The sequence below is a fragment of the Artibeus jamaicensis genome, unplaced genomic scaffold (assembly GCF_021234435.1).
Source record: "Artibeus jamaicensis isolate MK-2021 breed Jamaican fruit bat unplaced genomic scaffold, CSHL_Jam_final contig_475, whole genome shotgun sequence".
Taxonomy (NCBI): domain Eukaryota; kingdom Metazoa; phylum Chordata; class Mammalia; order Chiroptera; family Phyllostomidae; genus Artibeus; species Artibeus jamaicensis.
In genome coordinates, this window is record NW_026521852.1 from 3,286,571 (window position 1) to 3,310,168 (window position 23,598).

Sequence of the window (23,598 nt, forward strand, 5' to 3'; positions counted from 1 at the left end):
CTCTACCTGAAATCCCAGGCTGCCAGACATGGCTTTAGTTTAGTTCTGCTCCACCCCCCACCCCCCCCAGCAGCCACCCCTGCACAGTGGCTGGGTTTCCTTGGGGCCGAGTTTTCTTAGTTGGCATCCCTCCTCAGCTTCCCAGCAGGCCTGTCTTCCTTTTGCTAATGGGCCTCCTTAGAACCAAGACACTTGCTTGTGTCTTTGACTCAAGCAAGCTTAGAGACTGCGGCCCCCAGCTGCATTGGTCCAGACTGTGCCAAGCCCGCACAGATACCTGTCCCCTGCTCTCCCCGCGCTGGCCTGAGGCAGTGAGGACAGAACCAGCTAAACCTTGGAGGAGACTTTCTTTCTTTGGGCATCCCCTTTTCTGATGGAGCTGGGCATGGCCAAACCACAGCCACGGAGGTCAACATGGATGCTAGACTGAGTTTGGGGTCCCTGCCATGGAACGGTCGCATAGCTGAGCCCCCAGCTCCTTGCATGGGGGGTGGATGGGAGCAGGCGAGGAGGGCCAGGTCTGATGTCCCGGGCTGGCGGGGCCGGGGACGGTGCAGGGGCGGTGCAGCGGCGGTGGGGAGAAGAGGTGTGAGCTTACATTTCTAAAAAACTGTAGTGGGTAAAAACATCAACATAAACCTGCCCAGGAAAATAGAGCAGGGCTTAAAAGTTTAAAAAACCATAGCAAAATAGAGCTCTAACTATAAACTACAGAAATCAGGCTTAGGGGGCCTGTCCCCTGCAGGATACCTGTCCTGCTTCTCCCGAATGTTAAGGGCCACCTGTCAGAGCACAGGTTGTGTTGCCACTACTGCCTGGATTTGGGGGTCCCTGTCCTTGCTGTGGCCTCTTCTCGGAGCAAAGGTAAGGGGGGTGGGGGCTCAAGCCAGCACTGCGTATTGAGATCCTAGCAGAAGCCGGGCCCGGAAGGCACAGAAGGACCGATGTCTGCTATAGTCTACCCGCACCTTGGGCTGGGCCCCAGCCAGGCCATTTAACCCCATGATCACCCACCAGAACCTCTTGGAGCAGAGTTTTCATAGCCCGCCCTCCTTCTTAACCACCACATTAGCCAGGCCCTGGCCTTTCAGCACTGTTCCTCCTCTGGGTAAATGAGGAGACTAGAGACTCCAGTCCTCATCGGAGCCCCGTCACTGTCACACTATGTGTGTGACCTTGGGAAGTTCAAGCTCAGTTTCTCCATCTGTGAAGTGAGAGGCTTGATAAGGTGAGCCCTAAAGCCTCTTCCAGCTCTGATGTTCTGACTGGTAATATACCCAGAGCATTTATTAACCTCTTTTTCTTCTGGGGAAATGCAAAAGAGTGGTTTCAGGCATCCAGGGACAGGTCTGGCCAGGTGGTCCTGGGTGTTCCTGGGAGCAGGCAGGGCCACATTGATCTGTCCTCAGAAGGCTCCTGACTCCACGACACATGGAATTGATGCCATTTACTCTTTCAGGCACGTGGGGGCTGTGCTGGGAGAGCAGAGTCCTGGGGCCTGCAGGCCGGGCTGGAGGAGGAGGGCGGCACATGCCCCCGTCTCAGGTCTCCTGCCTGATCCCTGGAGGGACTGTTCAGGATGGGTCTTGGTGGGGAGGGGCCTCCCCAAGATAAGCCCTTTAGTCACCCAGCCACCTGTAGTGGCCTCTGTCACTCAGGGGTGACAGGGTCGGGTTGGCAGTGTTGGCTAAGAGGGCACAGGAGGCCAAGTCTGGTGCCCCTCTCCCCCAGGTGTCCTGGCCTCTCAGCCCCAGAAGTCTGGAGTGCCACCCCCCAAAGCTGCAGGGCTGGGCTCCTTGGCCTCAGATATTGGGCACTGGTGCTTGGCCACCTGGCCAGGTGGCAAGAGCCTTCAGGGAGCCATGGAGGGCTGTGTCAGGGTCCAGCCACGTTGGCCCCTGAGAAAGTCAGTGAGTCCTCGGCCCCAGGGTCGGCTCTATCCTTAGGCTGGGGGATGTCTGCGTGTGTGCCTCGTCCCCCTTCAGCCCAGTCACACCCAGTGTTCCCGAGGGTCTGGGCCTCCGCTCTCAGGGGACAGAGTTCACATGCAGTACCTGGGTGCTGTCTCCACAGATGTGCAGCCTAGCAGGCCCAGGCCAGGGCTCGGTGCCATCACGGAAGCTACTGCCTGGTGCCTCTTGATTTAAAGAAAAAAATCCTCACGTGGGTTCTACCCTGTGGCAGAATATGACATACCTACCTCCTACAAAAAGGGCACTGTCTTAAAGGAGGTATTTAAAGCCAGCCATTCTCAGGCACAGTGTTGGGCCATCTTGGCATCAGGAAGGGACCGGGGCCAGCTGGCCGCGTCCATCAGAGGCGGGTGCCTGACCACGGTGGAGAGGGCAGGGTGCTGAGTCAGAGCTCCAGGCAGCCCATGAGGACCAGCATCGCCAGGGAGTGGGAGAGGATGGCACCAGAATGCGTGGCTGGGCAGACTGCTGAGTTTTCCACCATCATGCTGGTGCCTAAAAGCAAGGGACAGAAGTTGGGGGCTGGGTTGGCTGGGCCCTGCCCCACCCCACCCCCTCTCTGGATGAATCCAGACCTTTCCATGGGGGCTCACAGAGGGCAGGCTTTTCGGGATGCAGTGTGATCTTAGCCCCACTCCTATAGGACTTGTAGGACCTTGGCTTTGTGGTCCTAGCCTCCCCCTGAACCCCCTGAAAAGAGCACGCATTTCCCCAGCCTTCAGGGGTGCTGGGGTTGGGGGAGGGGGAGCAAGGGCAGGTGCAGGACTACCTTGCACTTGGCTCCTACTTGCTTTCCTCTTTCCCCTTGAGGGTCTGGCAGGACTGGAGTTGGCTTGAGTGTGAAAGATTCCCTCCCCAGGCATCTGAACGGGCCCTAATACTCCTGGGGGACTGGGGGGGCAGGCAGCACCTCCATTCCTCGAGATGTGGACTTGCGCAGGGGTCCCGTCCCCACCAGGCCCTGTGGTCCGGATCTGCACCAGGGCGTGGCCGTTGTCTCCGGGAACTGTGATTTCTATCCAGTTCTTGCTGGTGAAGTGGAGCGAGGCGGTCGCGTGTAAGTCATTCTGGTACAGCAGCTGTGGGAAGGTTAAGCCAGGTGCAGCTACTTAGCCAAGGCCGATGCCTCTCTCTTCCCCAGCTTCAGGCTCTGGGAGGAGTCCCTGTAGTTCCAGCCCCTGGAGCGCCCGCCTCCTCATACCTCCTGTTTCAGGTTGACCGGACCTGGCTCTTGAACAAGAGCCTCATGGCTGGAGAAAAGCTTGCAAGCAGCCATACTGTTTTGGCAGACCCCTTAGGCTAGGAGCACCCCCATTTCACCTAGTCCATCGCTGCCCCCGTGAGCCCCGCCTTTCTGCAGCCACACATACTGAGGCAGGACAGTAGGAAGCTAGGGAAATTCCTTGACAAGTGGAATAAGGGAAACTGAGACAAAAGAATTAAACAAGGCCAAACAAGTGGAACAATTTACAGGGAGTTAATGAATCCCCCCAGGTTTTGTCTTCCCTAAGGACAATAAGAAGCACATGGTTTACACATTCCCGTCCCTCTTTGACGATGTTCTTTAAAAGTGAAACTAACCAGAAAACAACCCTGACCCCTCTGTACACACATTTTAATGAATCAACATATTGAGGACACATCTGGAAAGCTAATGAACATTCTGTAAGGCCCTCCCCGAGACCTCCCCCAGGATTCCCAAAAGCCAAAGGAAGATAAAAAGCCTCAAGACAAAGGACCCAGCTCTGCTCTCTCCAGAGCACACCCACACCTTTCTCCCTTAGCAAGTATCTCTGCTCTTTTTCCTAAACTCAAGGGGTCCCCACAAGACTTGCAACCAGGTGAGCAGTGGACAGCAGCAACTCGTCTGGGGCTAATCCCCTGACCCTGTCTCCAAGGCCCCCTTTTCTGTGACTTCCCGGTGGGCTGACAGCAGCCCCACTTTGGCTCACCTCCGTGGCTGTGACTTTTGCCTCTCAGCGAGCTCATCAGCCCAGTGTGGTCCACTTCTTTCCTACAACGCTTCTAAAAGGTCAAAGCAGTCCGCCCAGGCTCTCTCCTGTCACTTCTTCTGTCCTAAGCCTTTCCTTCGTTTCACTGTCCCCAGCTTTTAAGAAACATACTCTCGAAGTCACCTGGACTGTGTTGTGAACTTGTCTGCACAAGGTCCAGAACCCACACTTTCTGGGCTGGCCAGAGGTGGATCCCTCAGGCCGGGTCCCGTCCAGTAACAGCACTGCCTGTCCCCTTTCTTATGGTCTCTACTGCCAGTTACCTGGAGAACCGTTCCCGCACCTCCTCACAGTCACAGACGCTTTGCCCGTGTCTACCTCAGGTTGCTCCTGCTAGAAACGGCAGCCGTCCTGTGTGCCCTGGGAATGCAGCTGGGCTGTTCCTCACCATTCGGTGCTGGGCCGATCCCTTCCTTACCTTATAGCCAGTGACGGCAGACTCATTTCGGAGAGGGACCACAGGGTCCCACTTAATACTAAGTCTGGAGCTCAAGAAAGTCCAGGAGATGTTGCCAGGAGGTCGCTGTGGAGCTGCCAGAGGAGGGAGGAAGTTGGGCGACTTCTGAATGTTTTCTTACCACCCCGCCCCCGCTTTAGCCAGCCTTTTCGTAAATGTCTGCCTCGGCAGTTAGACCCAGAACATTCGGTCACGGCTGCCTAAGACACAAGCCCATGAAAACGCAAAGTCTGGAGAAGAGAGAGCCATTCAGAAGCCATGAACTCCACTCCCTTATTTTCTTTGGGCTTGCTGCCCTGTTTCATTCAGTCCAGCCTGGGGCTTGTGGGCTAAAGCAGGTGTCCCAAACCCGGGGCTGCGGACCAGCACCAGGCCGGGCCTGTTAGGAACCAGGCTGCACTGCAGGAGATGCACTTGAATCGTCCCAAAACCATTCCCCCAACCCTGGTCTGTGAAAAAACTGTCTTCCCCGAGACCTGTCCCGGGTGCCCAGCGGTTGGGGACTGCTGGGCTAGAGCATCTGTCTTGTTTTGGAGGACATAGGCACCCGCCACCCCAAACACACACCCCTCCTCGCCCTGGGCCAACAGACTCACGGGGCTTCATGGTCGTGGCATTGGCAGAAGGGCTGGCGGGCCCAGTGCCCGCTCGGTTGTAGGCCCGAACAGTCACATGGTACTTGGTGTTGGGGTGCAGCTCAGTGACTCGAGCACTCGTGTCCAGCCCTGCTGTCCTCACTCGGTCAGCGGCTGCTTCTTTGTCTCCAGCTTTCCAGTAGCGAATCTGAAGGGGACCGGGACACCCTAGGGTGAGCAATCAAGTTCGGGACCTCAGAGCCCCCTGACCTTGGCCCTGGTCACCGACATTCTGTTCCTCTCCTGCTCACTCTGGTCCTTGTGACTCAGCCTTTTTTTTTTTTCTTTTAATTGATTTTAGAGTGAGAGAGGAAGGAGGTGCAGAGAGAGAAAGAGATGGATTTGTTTTTCTACTTATGCATTCATTGGATGATTCTTTTTTAAGCATAAATTCATTTTTGAAATTTTAAAATTAAATATATTTTATTGATTATGCTATTACAGTTGTCCCATTTCCCCCCCCCTTTATTCCCCTCCAACCTGTATGCATATCCCCTCCCACCCACATTCCCCACCATTAGTTCATGTCCATGTGTCACACATACAAGTTCTTTGGCTTCTACATTTCCTATACTATTCTTACCCTCCCCCTCTCTGTTTTGTACCTGCCATTTATGATTCTTATTCTCTGTACCTCCCCCCCCACTCCCCTGCTGATAACCCTCCACATGATCTCCATTTCTGTGATTCTGTTCCTGTTCTACTTGTTTGCTTAGTTTGTTTTTGTTTTTGTTTTAAGTTCTGTTGTTAATAACTGAGTTTGTTGTCATTTTATTGTTCATACTTTTTGTCTTCTTTTTCATAGATAAGTCCCTTTAACGCTTCATATAATTAAGGGCTGGGTGATGATGAACCTTTAATTTGACCTTGTCTGAGAAGCACTTCATCTGTCCTTCCATTCTAAATGAAAACTTTGCTGCATAGAGCAATCTTGGATGTAGGTCCTTGCCTTTCATGACTTGGAATACTTCTTTCCAGCCCCTTCTTGCCTGCAAGGTTTTTTTTTGAGAAATCAGCTGACAGTCTTAAGGGGACCCCTTTGTAGGTAACTGTCTCCTCTCTCGCTGCTTTTAAGATTCTCTCCTTATCTTTAATCTTGGGTAATGTAATTGTGATGTGCCTTGGTGTGTTCCTCCTTGAGTCCAACTTCTTTGGGACTCTCTGAGCTTCCTGGAACACTATTTCCTTTGCCAGATTGGGGAAGTTCTCCTTCATTTGTTCAAATAAGTTTTCAATTTCTTGCTGTTCCTCTTCTCCTTCTGGCACCCCTATAATTCAGATGTTGGAATGTTTAAAGATGTCCTGGAGATTCCTAAGCCTTTCCTCATTTTTTTGAATTCTCGTTTCTTCATTCTGTTCTGGTTGAATGTTTTTTCTTTTTTTCTGGTCCACACCATTGATTTGAATCCCAGTTTCCTTCCCATCACTGTTGGTTCCCTGTACATATTCCTTTATCTCACTTAGCATAACCTTCATTTTTTCATCTAATTTGTGACTATATTCAACCAATTCTGTGAGCATCCTAATTACCAGTGTATAGAACTGCGCATCTGATAGGTTGGCCACCTCTTTGTTGCTTAGTTGTATTTTTTCTGGAGCTTTGTTCTGTTCTTTCGTTTGGGCCATTGTTTTTGTCTCAGCATGCCTGTTACATAGTGAGGGGCAGAGCCTTAGGTGTTCACCAGGGCTGTGTAACCCAGGTCCCTGGGTTATGACGCTGTGTGTGGGGCAGGGGTCCGAGAGGGAACAATGGCACTTGCTCTGCTCTCTGCCAGATTTCAGTCACTTCCCCCGCTCCCCACAGTCAAATTGGGCCCTTCTAGTGCTGATTCCCAGGTGGGTGTGTTTGTGTGCATCCTAGGACCCTGTGGGTCTCTCCCACGAACTCTCCTGTGAGGCTGGAATTTCCTCCCACTGCTGCCGGAGGGATGAGCCTCACAGGTGTTTTCTGTCAGAGGTTTCAGGCTTTATTTCCCCTCGCTGGAGCCCTGGGTTGCTCGGTCTGTCTTGCTCTCCAGTTGTTCCTCCCAGCTCATCTGCACGTGAATGTGCGACTGCCAGGTCCACAATCCACCCCCTCACCGGGCCTGCCCGCTGCCGCCTTGCTGCGAGTCCTCTCCACCCCAGCTGCCCGTCTCCGCCCCTCCTACCAGTCTGGATGAATGTTTCTTCCTTAACTCCCTGGTTGTCAGACTTTCATACAGTTTGTTTGGTTTCTGTCAGTTTTGGTTGTTTTTTGTTTTTAAATTTGTTGTTGTCCTTTTGGTTGTGCGAGGAGGCACAGCGTGTCTACCCACACCTCCATCTTGGCCAAGAGTTCTCATTGGTTGGTTGATTCTTATATGTGCCCTGACTGGGGATGGAACCCACAGCTTTGTGGTATCAGGATGAAAAGCCTTAACCAACTGAGCTATCTGACTAGGGCATGACTCAGTCTTGAGTCTCAGAAGCTGGACACTGGATCCTCCTACTCCATACGCACCCTAGTGTGGACTCATCAGTGGTCCACGGCCCAGGGCTCAGGCCAGAAACTGCTGGGCCCAGTGTCTCCTGGGGACGCAATGACCAGTTAGTACGTAGAGAGGCCGTGCTATTCTCTGCGGCCTGGGGGTGCTACACTAGCTGGGCTCTGGTGTGAAAGGGACAGGCACGCCCCTTCTAGAACCTGCCCCTCCTCTCCTAAGCACCCACAACTTCCAGTCCTGGGGCTGGCCTCCCCAGCGAGCACCAGCCGTGGGGCTTAGCTAAGGCTGCGTTCAGAGCGATACACAGACCAGGTGCTGTTTGCCTTGCTAGCAAATGAGTGATCCAGGAAGGAGTGACTGGTGAGTTGTGAGGTGCCCCCCGCCAGCCTCGAAACCTCCCCGGCCCCGGGTCAGTGCTCACCTCATACCCCAGGAGGATGCCATTCATGTCCTGCTGCACAGGTTCCCAGGTCACGTTCATCTCTGAAGATGAGACCCCCTTGGCCCAGACCTTGGTAGGGGCCACCCTGGGCTCTGGGGATCGATAAAAAATGGGTTTGGATTCCTGGGATTTTCTTGTGTCCTACAGAGTAGCCGTCACACTGGGACAGCCCTCACCAAGGACTTTTTAGCCCAGGGTCCAGAGTAAAGGCCACGGCTGTGGAGGGGTGTCGGGGTGGGGGGCAGGGAGGGAAACTGGAGAATGAAGAGCCCCCCTCCTCTTTCCCCAGGCCTGAGGGGGAGACCAAGTAGCAAGGGCTAGAAACGAGGCCAGTGGCTTAGAACCCAGGTTGTCTCTCCTCCCCACTGTGGAACTGAGGAGGTGTGGAGGATGGAAAGTACAAGCAGCTGGGGTGGGGTGCAGGATGGGCCCAGGGGGCCACCCACCTTCCTCAGCCGAGTACACAAGGGCCGTGAGGCTCTCAGGCCCATCCCCACGGCGGTTGTAGCTTCGAATCTTGACCTCAAAAGGCGTGTAGGGCCGGATGCTCTCGTTGCTGTAGACGAAGTACTGGGTGTCGGCACCGAGCACCCGGGCGGTCTGCCAGCTTGTGCTGCCCTGCCTGCGGAAGGACAGCAGGTAGCCGAAGCCATCTCCGTTCTGGTACTCCCGTGACATGGGCTGAGGGGCAAGAGTGTGGCATGGGTGAAGGGCCTCAGGTGCATTTCCTGCTCATCCCCCAGCCCTACCCAACCTTCACCAGGACGTGTGCGCCTGCGGTGATTTGCATCCTGTGTGGGTGCTCCTGCGAGAGGCAGTAGGTGCAGGGGAGGGAGGGGACATCCACTCTTGAGCGGACTGTGCAGTGGCTCCGTCCCGGGTGTGCCCTGCACGCCCGAGGCGAGGCAGCGCTGGGGCGAGGGAGGCACCCAGAGAACCGGAGGCACACGCTGCCTCTGTCCTCGCAGCTTACCGTCCAGTTGACGACGAGCTCTCCAGGGGCTCCACCGCCTCCGCTGAGTCCTGAGGGTGCCACCGAGGGGGCTGTCAGGGCCGAGGGACACAGATGTGGCTTGATAACGGGCAGTGAGGGAACAGAAGCCCTGGGCCTAAGCCTGTAAGTATCCTAGGATGGGGACACCCCTTCAGAAGGGCCTCGACTGTCCTCAAACAGTCCCTGTGGATGTGGGCTCAGCAGTCAGGCAGGCCTACGGTGGAATCCCTTCTGTGCCATTTACTAGCTGTGTTTCCCTGAGCAAGTTACTTAACATCTCTGAGCCTGATTCCCCTCCATAAGATGAGGATAATGTGTGTCTCAAAGAGCTGTGAAGAGAATACATTAAACAAGAGTGGTCAGTCTGTGCATGTGTGTGTCCCATACATGCTCACTGTCCTCTTCCCCATTGGCTTAAACTGAATAACAGAAACCAGCTCCAAGGACTTCTGCCAAGATGGAGGCATAGGTGGAGATGCCATGCTTTCTCACACAACCAAGTTTAGAGACAACAAAATATTAGCAATAGAAAACACAGCCAGAACAAAGAAAATTGAACTTTTCGGAAGTCTGATAACAACAAATTCTTCAGCCTGACCGGTAAGAGGGGCGAAGCCAGCAGCTGGCGGAGCGGGGTTGCACAGGAAAACTCGGTCAGACGGACTCAGGTGCGTGGATCCCAGGCCTGGGGTTGCAAAGGGTGGACCCAGTGAACGACCCAGTGAGCGACCAGTGGACCAAGCAAGGGTGCAGGGTGGCGGGTTGACTGTGGTAGCACATTCGTGCACAGATGGACCGGCGAGGGAGTGGGCAGTGAGGTGGGACCGGCCGGGCCCCAGCGGTGGGAGGCAGCAGAGGGGGCCGCTATGTCCCCGCTCTGACCCCACCCCCACATACAGTGTCACAACCCAGCGACCTGAGCGGCCCCGCCCTGATGAACACCTAAGGCTCCACTCCTCATACTTAACAGGCGCCAACAGACCAAAAATGGCTCAAGAAGATCTCAAAGCCCCAGAGCCCATAACTCTAAGCGATGAAGAAATAGCCAAACTTTCAGATGCACAGTTCAAAACACTGGTTATCAGGATGCTCACAGAAATGGTTGATTTTAGTTACAAATTAGAGGAACAAGTGAAGGCTAAACTAAGTGAAATGAAGGGAAATGCAAAGAAAACCAATAGTGATGAAAAGGAAACTGGGACTCAAATCAAGGGAGTGAACCAGAAGGAAGGAAAAAATGACCAAACAGGAAAATATGAAGAAACAAGAATTCAAAAAAATGAGGAGAGACTTAGGAACCTCCAGGACATCTTTAAACGCTCCAACATCCAAATTATAGGGGTACCAGAAAGGGGAAAGGAACAGCCACCAGTGGAAAACTTATTTGAACAAATAATAAAGGAGAATTTCCCCAATCTGGCAAAGGCAGTAGACTTCCAGGAAATCCAGGAAGCTCAGAGAGTCCCAAAGAAGTTGGACCCAGGAAGGAACACACCAAGGCACATCATCATTATATTAGCCAAGATTAAAATGAAGGAGAGAATCCTAGAAGCAGCAAGAGTTAAGGGGACAGTCACCTACAAAGGAGTCCCCATCAGACTGTCAGCGAATTTCTCAAAAGAGACCTTCCAGGCAAGAAGGGGCTGGAAAGAAGTATTCCAAGTCATGAAATCCAAAGATCTACAACCAAGATTGCTCTATCCAGCAAAACTTTCATTTAGAATGGAAGGACAGATAAGGTGCTTCTCAGATAAGATCAAATTCAAGGAGTTCATCATCACCAAGCCCTTATTATATGAAATGTTAAAGGGACTTATCAAAGAAAAAGAAGTTAAAAAAAAACATGAACAGTGAAAGGACAACAAACTCACAGTTATTAACAACCACACCTAAAACAAAAGCAAACTAAAAGGACAGCTAGATCGGGAGTAGAAACATAGAAATGAAGATCTCATGGAGGGTTAGCAACAGGGGAGTAGGAGGAGGAGAAGGGGGGAGAAGGTACAGAAAATAAGTAGCATAGACGGTAGGTAGAAAATAGATGGGGGGGCAAGAATAGTATGGGAAATATAGACTCTAAAGAACTTGAGACACATGGTCATAAACTAAAGGGGGGGAATGGTGGGGGCGGGGTGTGTAGGGTGGAGGGGAACGAAGGGGGGAATAGAACAACTGTAATGGCATAATCAATAAAATTTTTTAAAAACTAAAAAAAGGAAAAAAACAATCAATCAATAAATAAACACCCCCCCCCCAAAAAAAGAAACCAGCTCCAGCTTGCTGGAGAGTCTGGGGAGAAAGTAAACCAGAACTGCCATCAATGCAAAAAAAAAACAAAACATTTCTTTTGTGTTGCAGGGTGTTTTTTTTATTATTTTTCTTTTTGTGGCAGTTTTAATTTCCTAATTGTCTCTATTATTCAACAAGGGTGATATTAAAACAAGAATATATTTCATCAGCTCACAGAGCTCCACAGGGGGTAGCTTGGCTGAGGGTCCAAGTATTTCTGCAGATGACCCAGCAGTTAGAGACTTATCACCTGGCTTGATGACTGTAGTTTGGGGCCTGTAATCTTCAAGGAGCCATTACAGACACTGCCCGTCTGACCCTGAGAACTGGGTGTTTTTCCACCCTTTTCAGGGTGGAAAGGCAAAGCTCAGTGCAGAGAAGTGACTTGCAGAAGGTCTCAGAGCTAATAAATGGCACAGCCAGAATTTGAACTTGTTCTCTGATTTCAAAGCACGTCATCATCTGTCCTCTGCACTGCAGCTGTCTTTGTGCTCATCAGCTCCCGGGGTACAGGAGGGCCCCCGGCCCCACACTGCCTCTGCAAGAAGTCCAGTCAAAGAATGCACTGCTTCTGATTTACTCACTCAGGAGAGGTACCAGTTAGAAATGCTGAATGGTCCCAGAAAGAGCCCAGAGAGCCAGGCTGGGGCACATAGAAAACTACGTGGAAGGCAGACCTGCGCCACAGCTCCAGAGGGGTGGGCCTGGGTGGGTGGGAGCCAGAGAGGCAGGGCCCTGAGTCTGTGCTGCCCACCCGGGACCCGGGGCTGTGGAGGGGAGACTGTTCCACGATGTGACTGCTGCATGTCCTTTAAACCAGAATGGAGGCTTCTTTCCAAAACCCCCCTCAGAGACCGTGGGATCAATGTTCATTCTGACACAAATCAGCATCCCTCTCCCACCTCCTGCTTCTTGCTGGTTCCTGGAAAAGGCCTTTGACTTGCTCCAGCATGCAAAGTAATTTCCTGTACCTGGTAGTATCTATTAGCACCTAGTACTTAGTACCTCTGAGTATTTCCCCCTTTTACCCTGTATAACTCTTCGGGGCCTGGCATGCAGCACAGAGCACATCCACTTCATCTGGCAGCCGCTCAAGTCCACCTGCCATGTTTGTCCCCATAATAAGCCCTGTTACTTGCCAGGCTGAGGGTCCTGCCTCTTTCTCGGGTCTTCCCCCGCCCTCCACTTACGGAGGCATATTTTCAGTCCGGCGCTTTTCCCTGGGCCTGTGTGTACCAACAGGCTCTCCTGCTGCGCCTTCAGATGCGTGAAAGGCTCCAATGGTGGGTAGAAGCCTCCGGAAGAGCCCGCCCAGGTCTCTTCCCTTCCTTCCCCACTCTGACCCTGACACCGCCTTTCAGGAGGTTGTGGGCAGGCATCCATTCCTCCTGCTCCCGAAGAAACCACTCAGAGGGTTTGGAGACACTGCCGCTTCCCTGGGCCCCCGCACAACACACACGCAGTCACTCGCTCTCACAAATGCACACATGCACTCGCCTGCTTACACACACTCTCACACCACACCTTCCTCATTAACCGATTTTTGCAGCTCATGCAATTCCAGGGTTCCAGTCCAGGCTCTGCCAGTGTGACCCTTCCCTTCTCCAAGCTTTGGCTTTTCCATTAAAAAAAAAAAGCTTTTAGTTTAGAGATATTGTAGATTCATAGCGTTGTAAGGTTGGCCCATGTTTTAAGTGAGGCCTTCGGACAGGGTGGGCCCAGGGCCTGCAGCACGGTGCAGCGCAGTGGCCCGGCCCTGACCCGTGCTCCTTCCTCGTCTGCCTGGTTAGAGAGTCCAAGGCCTGGTCAGCAGGGCCGGAGCTCTGCGTACCAGCAGTCTGGTCACAGCTGCCTTTAGGGAGGGGTAGGGTCTGTGCCCCGAGTTGCTTCTCTTTGGGACACACAGGACTCTGACCTGCTTCCTTGGTCCGGATCTTGCTGGAGGGCCCACTGGGCTCCCCAGTGCCCAGGATGTTGCTGGCTATGACCCGAAACTCATAGTCCATCCAGGGTGTGAGGCCCAGCACCTGGGCGGTCTCCGCATTGCCCTCGATGTTGGCAGGATCTGCAAGGCAGGAGGGAGTTGGTGTTCGGCATTTGCTATTGTTCTGGATGGAGAGCTCAGGGACTGAGCCCGAACCACACCTCCTCATACTTGGCCCTTGTGGAGGGGCCTGACCCACACTAAGCATTCAATACCTCCTTCAGAAGTGACTAGAAAAACAGTAGTCCTCCCTGCCGGGAGCCTTTGCTGGTGTTCTGCACACCCTACACCCCGTGTGAGTGGTCATCGCCCCGGTGGTATTTCTGCCAGTGCTTGAAGGGTGCAGACCCAGCTCCACCCCCTCCAGTTCTCGCCCTGCTCTCTGGCTGTCCATGTGACCCATCTCCCCTCTGGCCTGGGAGCTCTCTGCAGGCAGATGGCCCAAGCTTGTCCCTCTGCGAAGCTCCAGGCTCAGCCCCAGCCTTCTGACCCCCTAACCCCCACTTCCGGCCCACAGCCAGGCCTTATCAGTACTGACAGTGCAGGAAGGCAGCTCACACTTACTGGTCCGAACTTGCTTCCACTTCCCTGCAGGTGGAGCTCGAGCTTGCAGGGTATACTTGGCAATGGGGCTGTGGTTGTCAAAGCCACGACTCCAGCTAAGCTGGACAGTGGTGTCGCCAATATCCCTTACCACCACACCTCCTGGGGGACCCGGTGGACCTGCACCCAGAAGTCAGAGAGTTGTGGGTTAGAATTGGGTAGTTTCAAATTTGAGCCAACCTTCTCGGGGCTTGTTTGGGCTGGTGCAGGACCAAGTGGGGGCAGCAGAGGTCGCCACAAACACCTGGTGGGAGAGTGGGGGGTGTGTGTTAGGTGGGGTGTGTCTAAGGCTGGAGGTGTCACAGAGCACCTGGCACAGAGATATGTGTGTCTAGATTTCCCAGCGCTAGGCCCTGAAAATTTCTGGCCTCAGCAAAGTTCTCCACTGTTGAGATGAGCTGAAAGAGTGGATTTTTAAAATTTTGGCTTTGGAGGAAGAATATTCTATTCACTTAGGATCTGTGAAGAACCACCAGCTAAGTTCAGCTCAGAGAGCTTCTGTCAGAAGCCCCTACAGCTCTCCGACGGAGGAGGGGCGCGAAGGCCAGAAGAGCCCAGCCGGCCTCCGAGGGAGTGGGCTGGAGGTGGGAGTGGGAAACCCTGTTACCTCGGACCAGGACCGTGGCCTCCTTGGACGCACTGTCCACCACCGTCTGGGCCACGCATGTGTACTTCCCTCCGTGACGCAGCTGAGCGTCCAGGATGGTCAGATCCCCGACTGTCTCCTTCTGTACACAGGGAACAGGAAGGGCAGGTCAGGGGACGCAGCTCTGGCTCGCCAGTGAGCCGGAGACACACAGGAGGCAGGGCTCGGCGTCCCCTGCTCCCTGGGAATCCCGATGTGTTCCATGGGAGGGGCAGCTACTCCCCACCTCCGGGGACCAAACCACAGTTCGTTACACAGGTGGTCAGCAGTGGTCCAAGCGAAGGAGGCCGTGCACGCTGGTGGGGTGGGGGTGCAGGATGACAAGAACGGTGGTGGGAGTGAGTCTTGCTGAGCACCTGGAATTCTGGATTTGTCCCCAACTTCTCCTAAATGCGTGGACTTGGGGGAATCCAGAGAACTGCCAGTATGAAGGAGGGCGGTTATGAGTCTGAGGGTGAGTTTGCCATGGTGGGCACTCCTGCAGGAATGGGGAAGGGCTCTGGGGCTGCGGTGGGGAAGGACATCTTGGGGACCCTGCCTATTCTAAAGCGGGGAGGAGCCCTGGGTTCTCAGTCTCAGGCCTCACCACACTGGCCCTCCGGTAGTGACCCCCAGGCTTATCGGAGTCAATGGGGAAGTCATCCAAAGTCCAGATGAAGGTGAGGTCCATGGTGGGGTCATGGGAGGCGTGGCACTGCAGGGTCAGGTTGTCCCCTAAGTTGATGTCGGCACTGGAGGGGGCCAGAGTGATCTTGGTTGCATCTGCCAAGAAAACAAGGGCCCTGTGTAGACGAGGTGAGAGGGTTTGCCCTAAGCCCCAGGAATGGGAAGAGGCAGCAGGCAACAGGACCCTGACCTCCCAGCGGCCCCTGAGCGTGTGGTCAGGAGTCAGGACTAGATTCTGGGTGGCAGCCAGAGGGTGGTCCCAAGTGAAATCGCATCCTGGAGTAGTCTCAAAACCAAACTGGGAGCAACATGGGACCACAAGAGCAGGACGAAGAGGAGGGATGGCGCCCCCTGAGGGCCTAGTCCCCAACCGTGGCCAAACCACATCCCTTACCTCGCACAGACAGGATGCCCGTGCTGTTGGCTTTGCCCATGAAATTCTCAGCGAAGCAGGTGTATTTGCCTTCATCGGACCGACTGATGTTTCTTATGATCAACGTGCCATCCGGAGTTACAGTCACTCTGTAGTAAGGACAGAGCAGATCCGCCCCCCGCCCCCAGAGACACACTGTAGTCCTGGGAAGGGACTCACCTCCAAGGAGAATGAAGGGGAGCAGGAATTGCTTGGGGTGGGGTGGGGTGCCGCTTGTACCTGCTGCTGTTGACCAAAATCTCAGTGCCTTTGCTCCAGAGCACCACGGCTTTTGGAGCTGCCCGGGGCTGACAGGGGATAATGACCTCTCCCCCTCGGGCTGCAGGGATCAGGCGCCTTACAGGATTCAGCCTGAAGTCGGGGGCCAGTGCTGGAAGAAGAGGGGAGCACCCCACAGTTGTCCGGCACGCCATCACAGTACCCAGGGCTAAGACATCACCTGGCCATGTGCTAAGCACTTCATGCACCCTTCATGGTCAGTCCATGAGAGACTCTCAGCACCAAGAATACCCAGAATCCTCTTCTTATCACCCCACTGCTACCACACTGCTCCACGCCACCAAATCTCCTGCTGGACCATTGAAAGGCCCTCTAATTTGGTCTTCCTGTATTGGTATTTTCTTTCTGCAATCTCTTTCCTACCCAACAGCCAGGAATATTGTGTTTAAAATGGGAATCAGGACTCTGGAGCCCGCCTTCTCCCTGGCACTCAGAACTAAGCCCCTGCCTCTCCAACCCTTCTCACTCCATCCTCTCCTCACTCAGTGTGCTCCCACCACCTGGGCCATTTTCGTCCTTTGAAAATGCTACATTTTTTTTCCTGCCTCAGGACCTTTGCCCTGGCAGCACATTTTGCCTAGAAATCCTCCCGATCTTCCCAACTGGCTGGTTACACCCAGGTCACACCCCCAAAGTGAATTCCTTGGTGAGGTCTTCCTTGACCGTCCTGTCTCACTGGCACACCTCAATCCTATCCCCCTACTGGATTTTTCTTATACTGTATTCTTTTAATGGCTGCTACAGTGAGCTTATTTAATGATTTGATTTTGTGTTTATTTGACCCCCTTTCTCTGCTGGATGGTAAGAGACTTAATGGCAGAGACCTTATCTGAGGAGGTATTGAATAAATATTGGTTGAATGAGTGAATGAACGAGTCTTAGTTAAGCCTCGCCACAACTTGACGAGGTAAGCATCACTGCATCCACTTTACAGATGAGAAAGCTGAACTTCTAGGAGCTCGAGTCAGACAGGGAGAGTGTGAGCAGCAGCCCACACTCACTGGGCACCTATTATGCATTGGGCCCTTCGTGTTTTTACCTCTGTCCTCTTACTGAGTCCTGACAAGGAGCTGTTTTATGAATTAGTGAACTGAGATGCAGAGCTGAGGAGCTTGGGTCAGATGCAGATCTAATTCATTGGGTTTCCAGTGACTTTTGCCATCTTTTTTTTTTCTTAACTGCAAAAAACTATTTCATTTGTGCCAGACAGGGAACAAACCTTTTCCTCTGGGGTCCCTCAGTTTAGTGTCTCATCTCTTTTCATAAATAAGCCCCTGAGTTCTTTGTGGAAGCTGTCAGGAAACTGCCGGGGGTGTGTGTGTTTCGAAATGCTGCGAGTCAGCTCCCAGAGCCCCGCCCGCGCCCCCGTGGATGGCCCAGCCTCCTGGGCCCTTTACCTTGCACGGCCAGCTCCGCGCTGGCGTAAATGGTGCCGTGCTTGTTCTCTGCCACGCACTGGTACATGCCCGAGTCCTCCAGGCTCAGCTTGGAGAACTGCAGGTCCCCGGCCAGCACCTCTATCCGGTTCTGTGCAAAAGAGCCATGCCCAGGGTCAGGACCACTTTCAGGGAGGTCTACAGAGGTGGGGAGGGGTGCGGCGGAGACTCTAGGCTGGCACTCCCTGGAGGCGGGGTTCACATGCCCAGTCCCATCTCAGAGCCACCTGGAATTCCCCAGGCCTCCATGCACATCAGCACACAGACGCCAGGTGGGCGAAGGGACCCACAGGACCACACAGTGTATTTGTGGCTGAGCTGTGCCTGGGCCCAGGGCTCTGGACCCTCCAGTCACGAGTCTATCCAGCTGACCAGCCTGTAGCCATGTGACTCTGGGACGGGAAGAAGCACCTGGAAACACCCTATGGCACTCTAATTGGCCCAGGGGGGCTGCCTGTGGTGCAGCGCGGTGGTGGGGGCAGGCAGTGGGGAGTGAAGGAACCGGCGAGCAGGGGACCATTTGTGTGTGGGAGGAAGCCCCAGCTCTGCTACCTGGGAGGCCAGAGGCTCTCCGTTCCGCAGCCAGCGCACTGTGGGCCGGGGCTTGCCAGCGGCTGCGCAGCCCCAACGCAGGCTGGAACCGATGTCGGCCTCCATGTCCGAGATCACCTTGAGCCACTCCGGCTGGGCTGTGGGGTACAAGGGAGAGAAAGGCTGGGGATAAGCTGGGAGGAGCCCCCCACTTATTAAACAGACCAGAATCGCAGGGCTGCAGTTCCTGTTCCAGACAGCAGAGAGCGTTATTAGCATTCTGGAAAGGGGTGTGAAAAGCAGGCCGCAGAAAGCTGGCATTTTGAGCCCATGTCACTGGCTGTTTTAGCACCTGAAATCATTCTAAAGCCTTCCATGTGTTTTCTGCGACACTGGAGCTCTGAGGGTGCCTCTTCCGTTCCCGCACCCAGTGCATCCTGGAGCCGGAGGCTTAAGCAAAGGGCTTTCCCGTCTCCTCCCTGACTTGTGGGTGGACCGCCTCAGTCAGGCACAGGGGTCAGGGTGGGGACAGGTGTCCTGTCTCGTACCCTGCACGATGATGCGGCCCTGGACACTGTCTCGGCCCTTGGAGTTCTCCGCCTCACACTCATAGGTGCCCTCATCCTCGAAGCTGACGCTGGGGATCTGCAGGGTGGGCTCAGCTGTGGCCCACTGCGGGGACAAGGAGCCATCCACTTTGCGCCACTTGATCCTGGGCACGGGGCTGGCGGGGGAGACAAAGCCAGAGGGGGTGGGCTGAGCTAGTCAGATGCCCTGTGCAGACTCGGGTCTCCTGAGATGCTGGGCAGGTAGCGGTGGGAAGGAGGGCAGCCCTGCCTGGGCCCGGGAGGGAGCAGAGCGGGGAGGGGCCTCTTCCTGGTGGGCTTGGAGCACAGGCAGGGAAGGGGCAAGAAATGGGGCTCCCTTCTCCCCTCCACCCCCCTGCAACAACTGTGACACCAGTGAAGTGGGTCTTCCGTGTGGTCCGTACCTGAAGCTTACTCGCCCCCCGCCCCCGACGCCGCACTGACCGCCAGGCCTCCTCTGGGCCTGCCCTCCCCAACAGTGGCCTGGGTCCCTTTCCCCTCTTCAACAGGGCCTCGCCTCTTCTTTCCAAAGTGTCTGTAGTTATTAGTAATCTGTGAACTAAATAAAATGGACTGAAGTATTGCCCTGGCTCAGTTCCTGCCTGTGAACCAAAGTGTCACTGGTTCGATCGACGTTTCTCTCCCTCTCTTTCACCCTCCCTTCCTCTCTTAGAATAAAATAAAATAAAAATCCCATTAAAAAAATGGACTGAGGTACTGATGAGTCTTTAAATACGGATTTTCTGGAAGCCCAGTAATGTTCCACAAATCAGAGGCACCCTGGGCACCCTCCAACAGCAGGAAGTGCCTGTGGGCCTTCGTTCTGCAAATGTTTACTGAGCACCTGCACTGCTGAGCCCTGCTCCCACGACTCCTTTTTCTGGGAGAGCATGATTCCTATCGGAACTTTTTAAAAGATAACTGTTGGTGTCCACAGAATACCTACTAAACGCCCGCCAGGCACTGTTCTGAGCACTTAACATATATTAACTCAGTGAGTTTTCACAGCCCCGTGGGGGGTACTATCATCACCACGTACAAATAAGGAAATGGAGGCAGAGAGCAGTTACGTGGTTACCGAGGTCTCCCAACCAGTGAGATGACCGAGTGGGAATCTGAGTCAGGCAGGTCAGGTGGTTAGTGCCCGGTGCATGGTGGTCACTGCCCACTGTGGGTCTGGCACTCTGCTAGACCCTGTGAGGGCACCGAGATGACTGAGTGCTGGCCCTGCCTGCCCCCTCTCTGTCCCTGGGGCCACTTGTGCCTGGCCTGTTCCGGCCTCCACCACCACTCACTTCCCAAAGGCAAAGCACTCCAGGGTGACCTGCTGTCCCACCAGTGCGTACGTCTCTGCCGGGAACCGGGCCTTGATGCTGGGTGCGAAGAGCCTGGGGTCTGGGGAGACAGGGTTTGGCAGGTCAGGTGCAAGAGGTCCGGGTCAGGGGCCCCCGTGCTGGGATCTCAGCACAGCTCCGAGCTAGCTCCATCTTAACTTTCTTTCCCCTTGGAGGCCTGAGGCCAGCCTCTGGGGTCTTGTAACAGTGGGCTCAGGGGTCTAGGCCCCAGACCCTGCACCCTGCACCCTGCACCCTGGGAGCTGCTCTTCACAGCCTCTGAGGGAAAAGCCCCTCTCTCCACATTCGCTGACCCTGACCTTCAGCAGCCAGGTTGAGCTGAGCAAACTTGCTGAAGACGCTTTTGGTGGAGAAGTCCATGTGGCTGGTGGCCAGGCAGGAGTAGTTGCCCAGGTCTGAGGCATTGGTGCGGGCGATGTATAGGTTCCCTGTGGTCTGGGACACGAAGTGACGCCCGTCCGCCGGGATGAAGTTGGGGAACTCGTTGAGGAGCCAGCGGTAGGACAGGCCTAGGAGTGGGGAGTTTGGGGACACCAGGGGGTGTGGGGATAACAGGCAGCTTTGGGTGGGACCCCAACATGCTGGGAGAGATCAGTAGACCCTGTCCTGAGAGCCCCTGTTCTGTGAGCTGGGGCTGAGGGGGACCCCGAGGGAAGATTCAACGGCATTCCTGCCCTTGGGGAGCGCTGTCTGTCAGGGAAACAGCCCCGCAGGGACCTCCCAGTCAGAATGTGCCCTGGGAGGCAGGGCACAGAGCTGGAAAATGACAGACTCATAAAGGAAATAATTCTTTAAGATTGAGGACCGAGGGATCAGTTGCTTCCAAGAGTCACTCACCACCTTATATTCCATCCCTCTGCTGAGTGGCCACAGCTCCTCCTGGGCCCTGGGTCTAACAGCGGGTCCAGGTCCCGACTCACCTGGGTAGTGGGCGGGCGGGTTACAGGGCAGCATCACTCCCCAGCCTTCGTGGGTTTTCACTGGGTCTCGTTCCTCCTTGGAGAATTCCTGCAGAACTGGGGGTGAAGGCCAGGCAGCCCTCAGGTGCCGTCCTCCCAGCCGGGGCCCTTCCCCAGCTCGGCCTCCGTGGGAAGCGGGCACATGCCTTTTCCCAACACTCTTCCCAGCCCCTCCTGCCCTCCCCTAGAACATCCTGGCACCCCACGGGGCCTCACAGCCGAAGCGCAGGACAGCCTCCCTGCTGACGACAGTGCCCACTGGGTTGGAGGCCAGGCACTGGTAGACACCGGCATCCTGTGCCTTGGTGGGGCTCATGATGACCAGGTTGCCTCCCACCAGCTGGTGGCGGGACCCTGGCTCCAGCTTCATCTCGGTGCCGTTCATCTTCCATCTGCAGCAGGGGTGGAAGCGGAACTCCTAAGTGCCGCCCAGCCGCCCAGCTGCGGGGCTGATGGGAAGAAAACCGGCACAGCTTCCCAGGGTCTCCCGGCATCCACGGTGGGGGTCTCACCTGTAGGTGGCTGGAGGGCTGGCCCGGGCACGGCACGCCAGTGTCACCTTCTCCTCTGTGGACTCCTCTGGGAACAGCAGACTGAGGGGCTGGTCTTCAAAGACAGGGCCGAAGGTGGACAGGGATCCCAGGGCTGAGCTCCACGCTGCAGATGGGGACACCGGCAGAGGCCTCATGGCCCGGGGGCCAGCCAGGGCCTGGCCTCCAGGGCAGCGCTGTCCAACAGGCCTCTCCGCAATGATGGAAAGGCCCCAGCTCCTGCCCTGCCGGGGACAATGTGCTGGCCACTGACACTACTGTGGAGCCCTTGCAAAGTGGCTGGTGCAGCTGAGGAACCAAATTCTTAACTTTAGTTAGCTCTAATTAATCAAAACTTGAATTTCAATAGGTCAGTGAGTTCAGCGGATCGCCCGCCCTGCACGTGGCTGGTGGGCACCGACCACGGTGCCCCCGGCACTGGGCTGTAGGCTGTGCACACAGCCCCTCTTCCTTAAAGAGCTTGCGGTCCAGGAAGGGAAGCAGAAAACTGCCAGTACAAGGTGGAAAGAGCCATCGTAACAGGTCAGGTTCAAGGTGCAGGGGCACCTCAGAGGGGAAGCGGGTGGTACTGCCCAGGGATGGTGGGGCGGGGTCTCTTGGAAAAGCTGATCTGCAGGGTGTGGCTAGGCCTTGAAGGGGAAGAGGGAATGTACGCCTCGGGGCAGAGAAAGCGCCCTGGCTCTTACCAGCTGTTCTAGAACCTTCTGAGCCCTAACACCTTTGCCTGTGAAATGGAAAGGCTGTGGAGTCCCTTCCCAGGGTCTGAGAGAGGCTTCAGTCTGGCACAAGGTGTGTGTTCCACAATGTCCGCTGGGCCCAAGTACAGGACAAGGTCGGGTTTGGGGGAGGACGGAAGGCTTTGCAATGGGTGGAGGGTGTATAAGTTGCTTCGGGGGCATTTTAATAAAATTCCAGAGTGACAATTCAAAAAAGAGAGGCCCAGATAAGGGGTTGATATGCCAGGGTCACAGGACAAGTCTATGGCACATGCAAGGCCAGACCTCAGTCTCCTGAATTTGCAGAGCACGTGGACATCTCAGGGAGGGCACATCTTACTTGCCAGTGTCTGGTCTCACCCGGAAGGGCCCGAGGTGTGCAGGGCGGTGTGCTGGGGAGGGACCACCGTTTGCTGATCCCGCAGCCAGACACACTTCACCTTTGTAGTGTTGAGCAGGAGCCAGGCTGCCCCTGATGGGCTCCTACCCCTCAATGCAGCTGACTTCAGGCCTTTCTTGGTGGGTCATGGGGGGGTGGGATCCCCATTAACCAATTAGTGCCTCCTCTCCCAGTGCATTCAGCTGTCTCAGCCTTGTTCCAGGGGTGGGAGCTTGGTCCCTATGCTACAGCTGAGCCCCAGCCCAGACCCCTGGGAGTGAGGGCAGCTGTTAAGCAGCCCTCAGAATGAGGAAGGAGGCAGGGCTCCCTGAAACAGCATCTCCCTCCCCACCGCCCATCACTGCCTTGCACAGCCGCCTCAGGCCTTGGAGACAGCACTGAGAGCCCGGCTTAATCCCAAGTTAATGATGGTGGAGGGTAGGGACCCCTGCCCAGCTGGGACTGCTGAGAGGGAAGGGGAGGGGAAGGAGGTGTGGTGGAGGCAGCGGGGCTGCTGGGAACCACCTTGCACAAGAGCAGCTTCCAGTAACTCCGTCCGGGTGGTGGGGGTGGCTGAGTGGGCCTGGGCACACTGATGCTTTCACAGTGGCTTTCTTCCTGGAAAAGCTTTCTCCTTTTCACTCAGACATGTACACTCCCTTGCCCCACCATTCCCCTACGCCATGCGCATGCCTCTCACTTGCACACACTTCCCTGCATGCACACACGTCACACATACCTGCACGCAGACCTCTCTAAGCCACCACAGCAGTCAGATGCACACATTCGCGCACATGCGGTTGGAGTGTCCGTGCGCACTTCCTTGAACACACCAGTGATTCACAGTAAGAAGAACAGGTGAGATGCGAGTGCTCCCTTGCACTGCCACACCCTCCTCACAGACAGGGGCTGCCGCTTCCTTACTTGACCAGTGTGGAAACTGAGACCCGGGAAGGTCACACAACCACTGCAAATCACACAGCAAGAAGGGGCAGAGCTAGGGACTCGGACCCTGGCCAGCTTTACTCCCTACCAGCGTCCTTAGCCACAGCGGCCGTGGTTCCTGACCGCAGCCCCACTGGGACTGGCAGAGGTTCTGTTCCTCCTAGAGGAAGGGCGTCAGAATCTCTAGGGCGAGGCAAGGAAGCCAGCTCTTAAAGTGCCTCATGGGTATTGGGCTCTGCAGCTGGGAATGAGGGCTCGAGG

General features: G+C 55.1%; 1 protein-coding gene across 3 annotated transcripts in view; it reads right to left on the minus strand.

Annotated features, from left to right (window-relative positions):
- Positions 1–88: 88 nt before the first annotated feature.
- CNTN2 (contactin 2) overlaps positions 89–23,598 on the minus strand; it is a 33,901-nt gene continuing 10,391 nt past the window's right edge. The window contains exons 2-23 of one of the 3 annotated variants that reach the window (XR_008392140.1): positions 21,259–21,403; positions 20,963–21,138; positions 20,708–20,803; positions 20,087–20,296; positions 19,728–19,827; positions 18,394–18,569; positions 17,867–18,003; positions 17,276–17,405; positions 15,819–15,969; positions 15,561–15,688; positions 15,087–15,262; positions 14,462–14,582; positions 13,816–13,974; positions 13,183–13,332; positions 8,958–9,028; positions 8,431–8,665; positions 7,964–8,076; positions 5,039–5,225; positions 4,404–4,516; positions 2,884–3,052; positions 2,055–2,468; positions 89–1,570 (exon numbers count right to left, since the gene is read on the minus strand). Coding sequence is in view for 2 of the 3 variants with exons in the window: in XM_053667900.1 (XP_053523875.1) it covers positions 2,359–2,468; positions 2,884–3,052; positions 4,404–4,516; positions 5,039–5,225; positions 7,964–8,076; positions 8,431–8,665; positions 8,958–9,028; positions 13,183–13,332; positions 13,816–13,974; positions 14,462–14,582; positions 15,087–15,262; positions 15,561–15,688; positions 15,819–15,969; positions 17,276–17,405; positions 17,867–18,003; positions 18,394–18,569; positions 19,728–19,827; positions 20,087–20,296; positions 20,708–20,803; positions 20,963–21,138; positions 21,259–21,403 (3,053 nt within the window). In the remaining variant the exon portion in view is untranslated. Of the gene's footprint in view, positions 2,469–2,883; positions 3,053–4,403; positions 4,517–5,038; positions 5,226–6,202; positions 6,346–7,963; positions 8,077–8,430; positions 8,666–8,957; positions 9,029–13,182; positions 13,333–13,815; positions 13,975–14,461; positions 14,583–15,086; positions 15,263–15,560; positions 15,689–15,818; positions 15,970–17,275; positions 17,406–17,866; positions 18,004–18,393; positions 18,570–19,727; positions 19,828–20,086; positions 20,297–20,707; positions 20,804–20,962; positions 21,139–21,258; positions 21,404–23,598 lie in introns of those variants that run through there. The other 2 variants (XM_053667900.1, XM_053667901.1) reach the window with 2 other exon arrangements.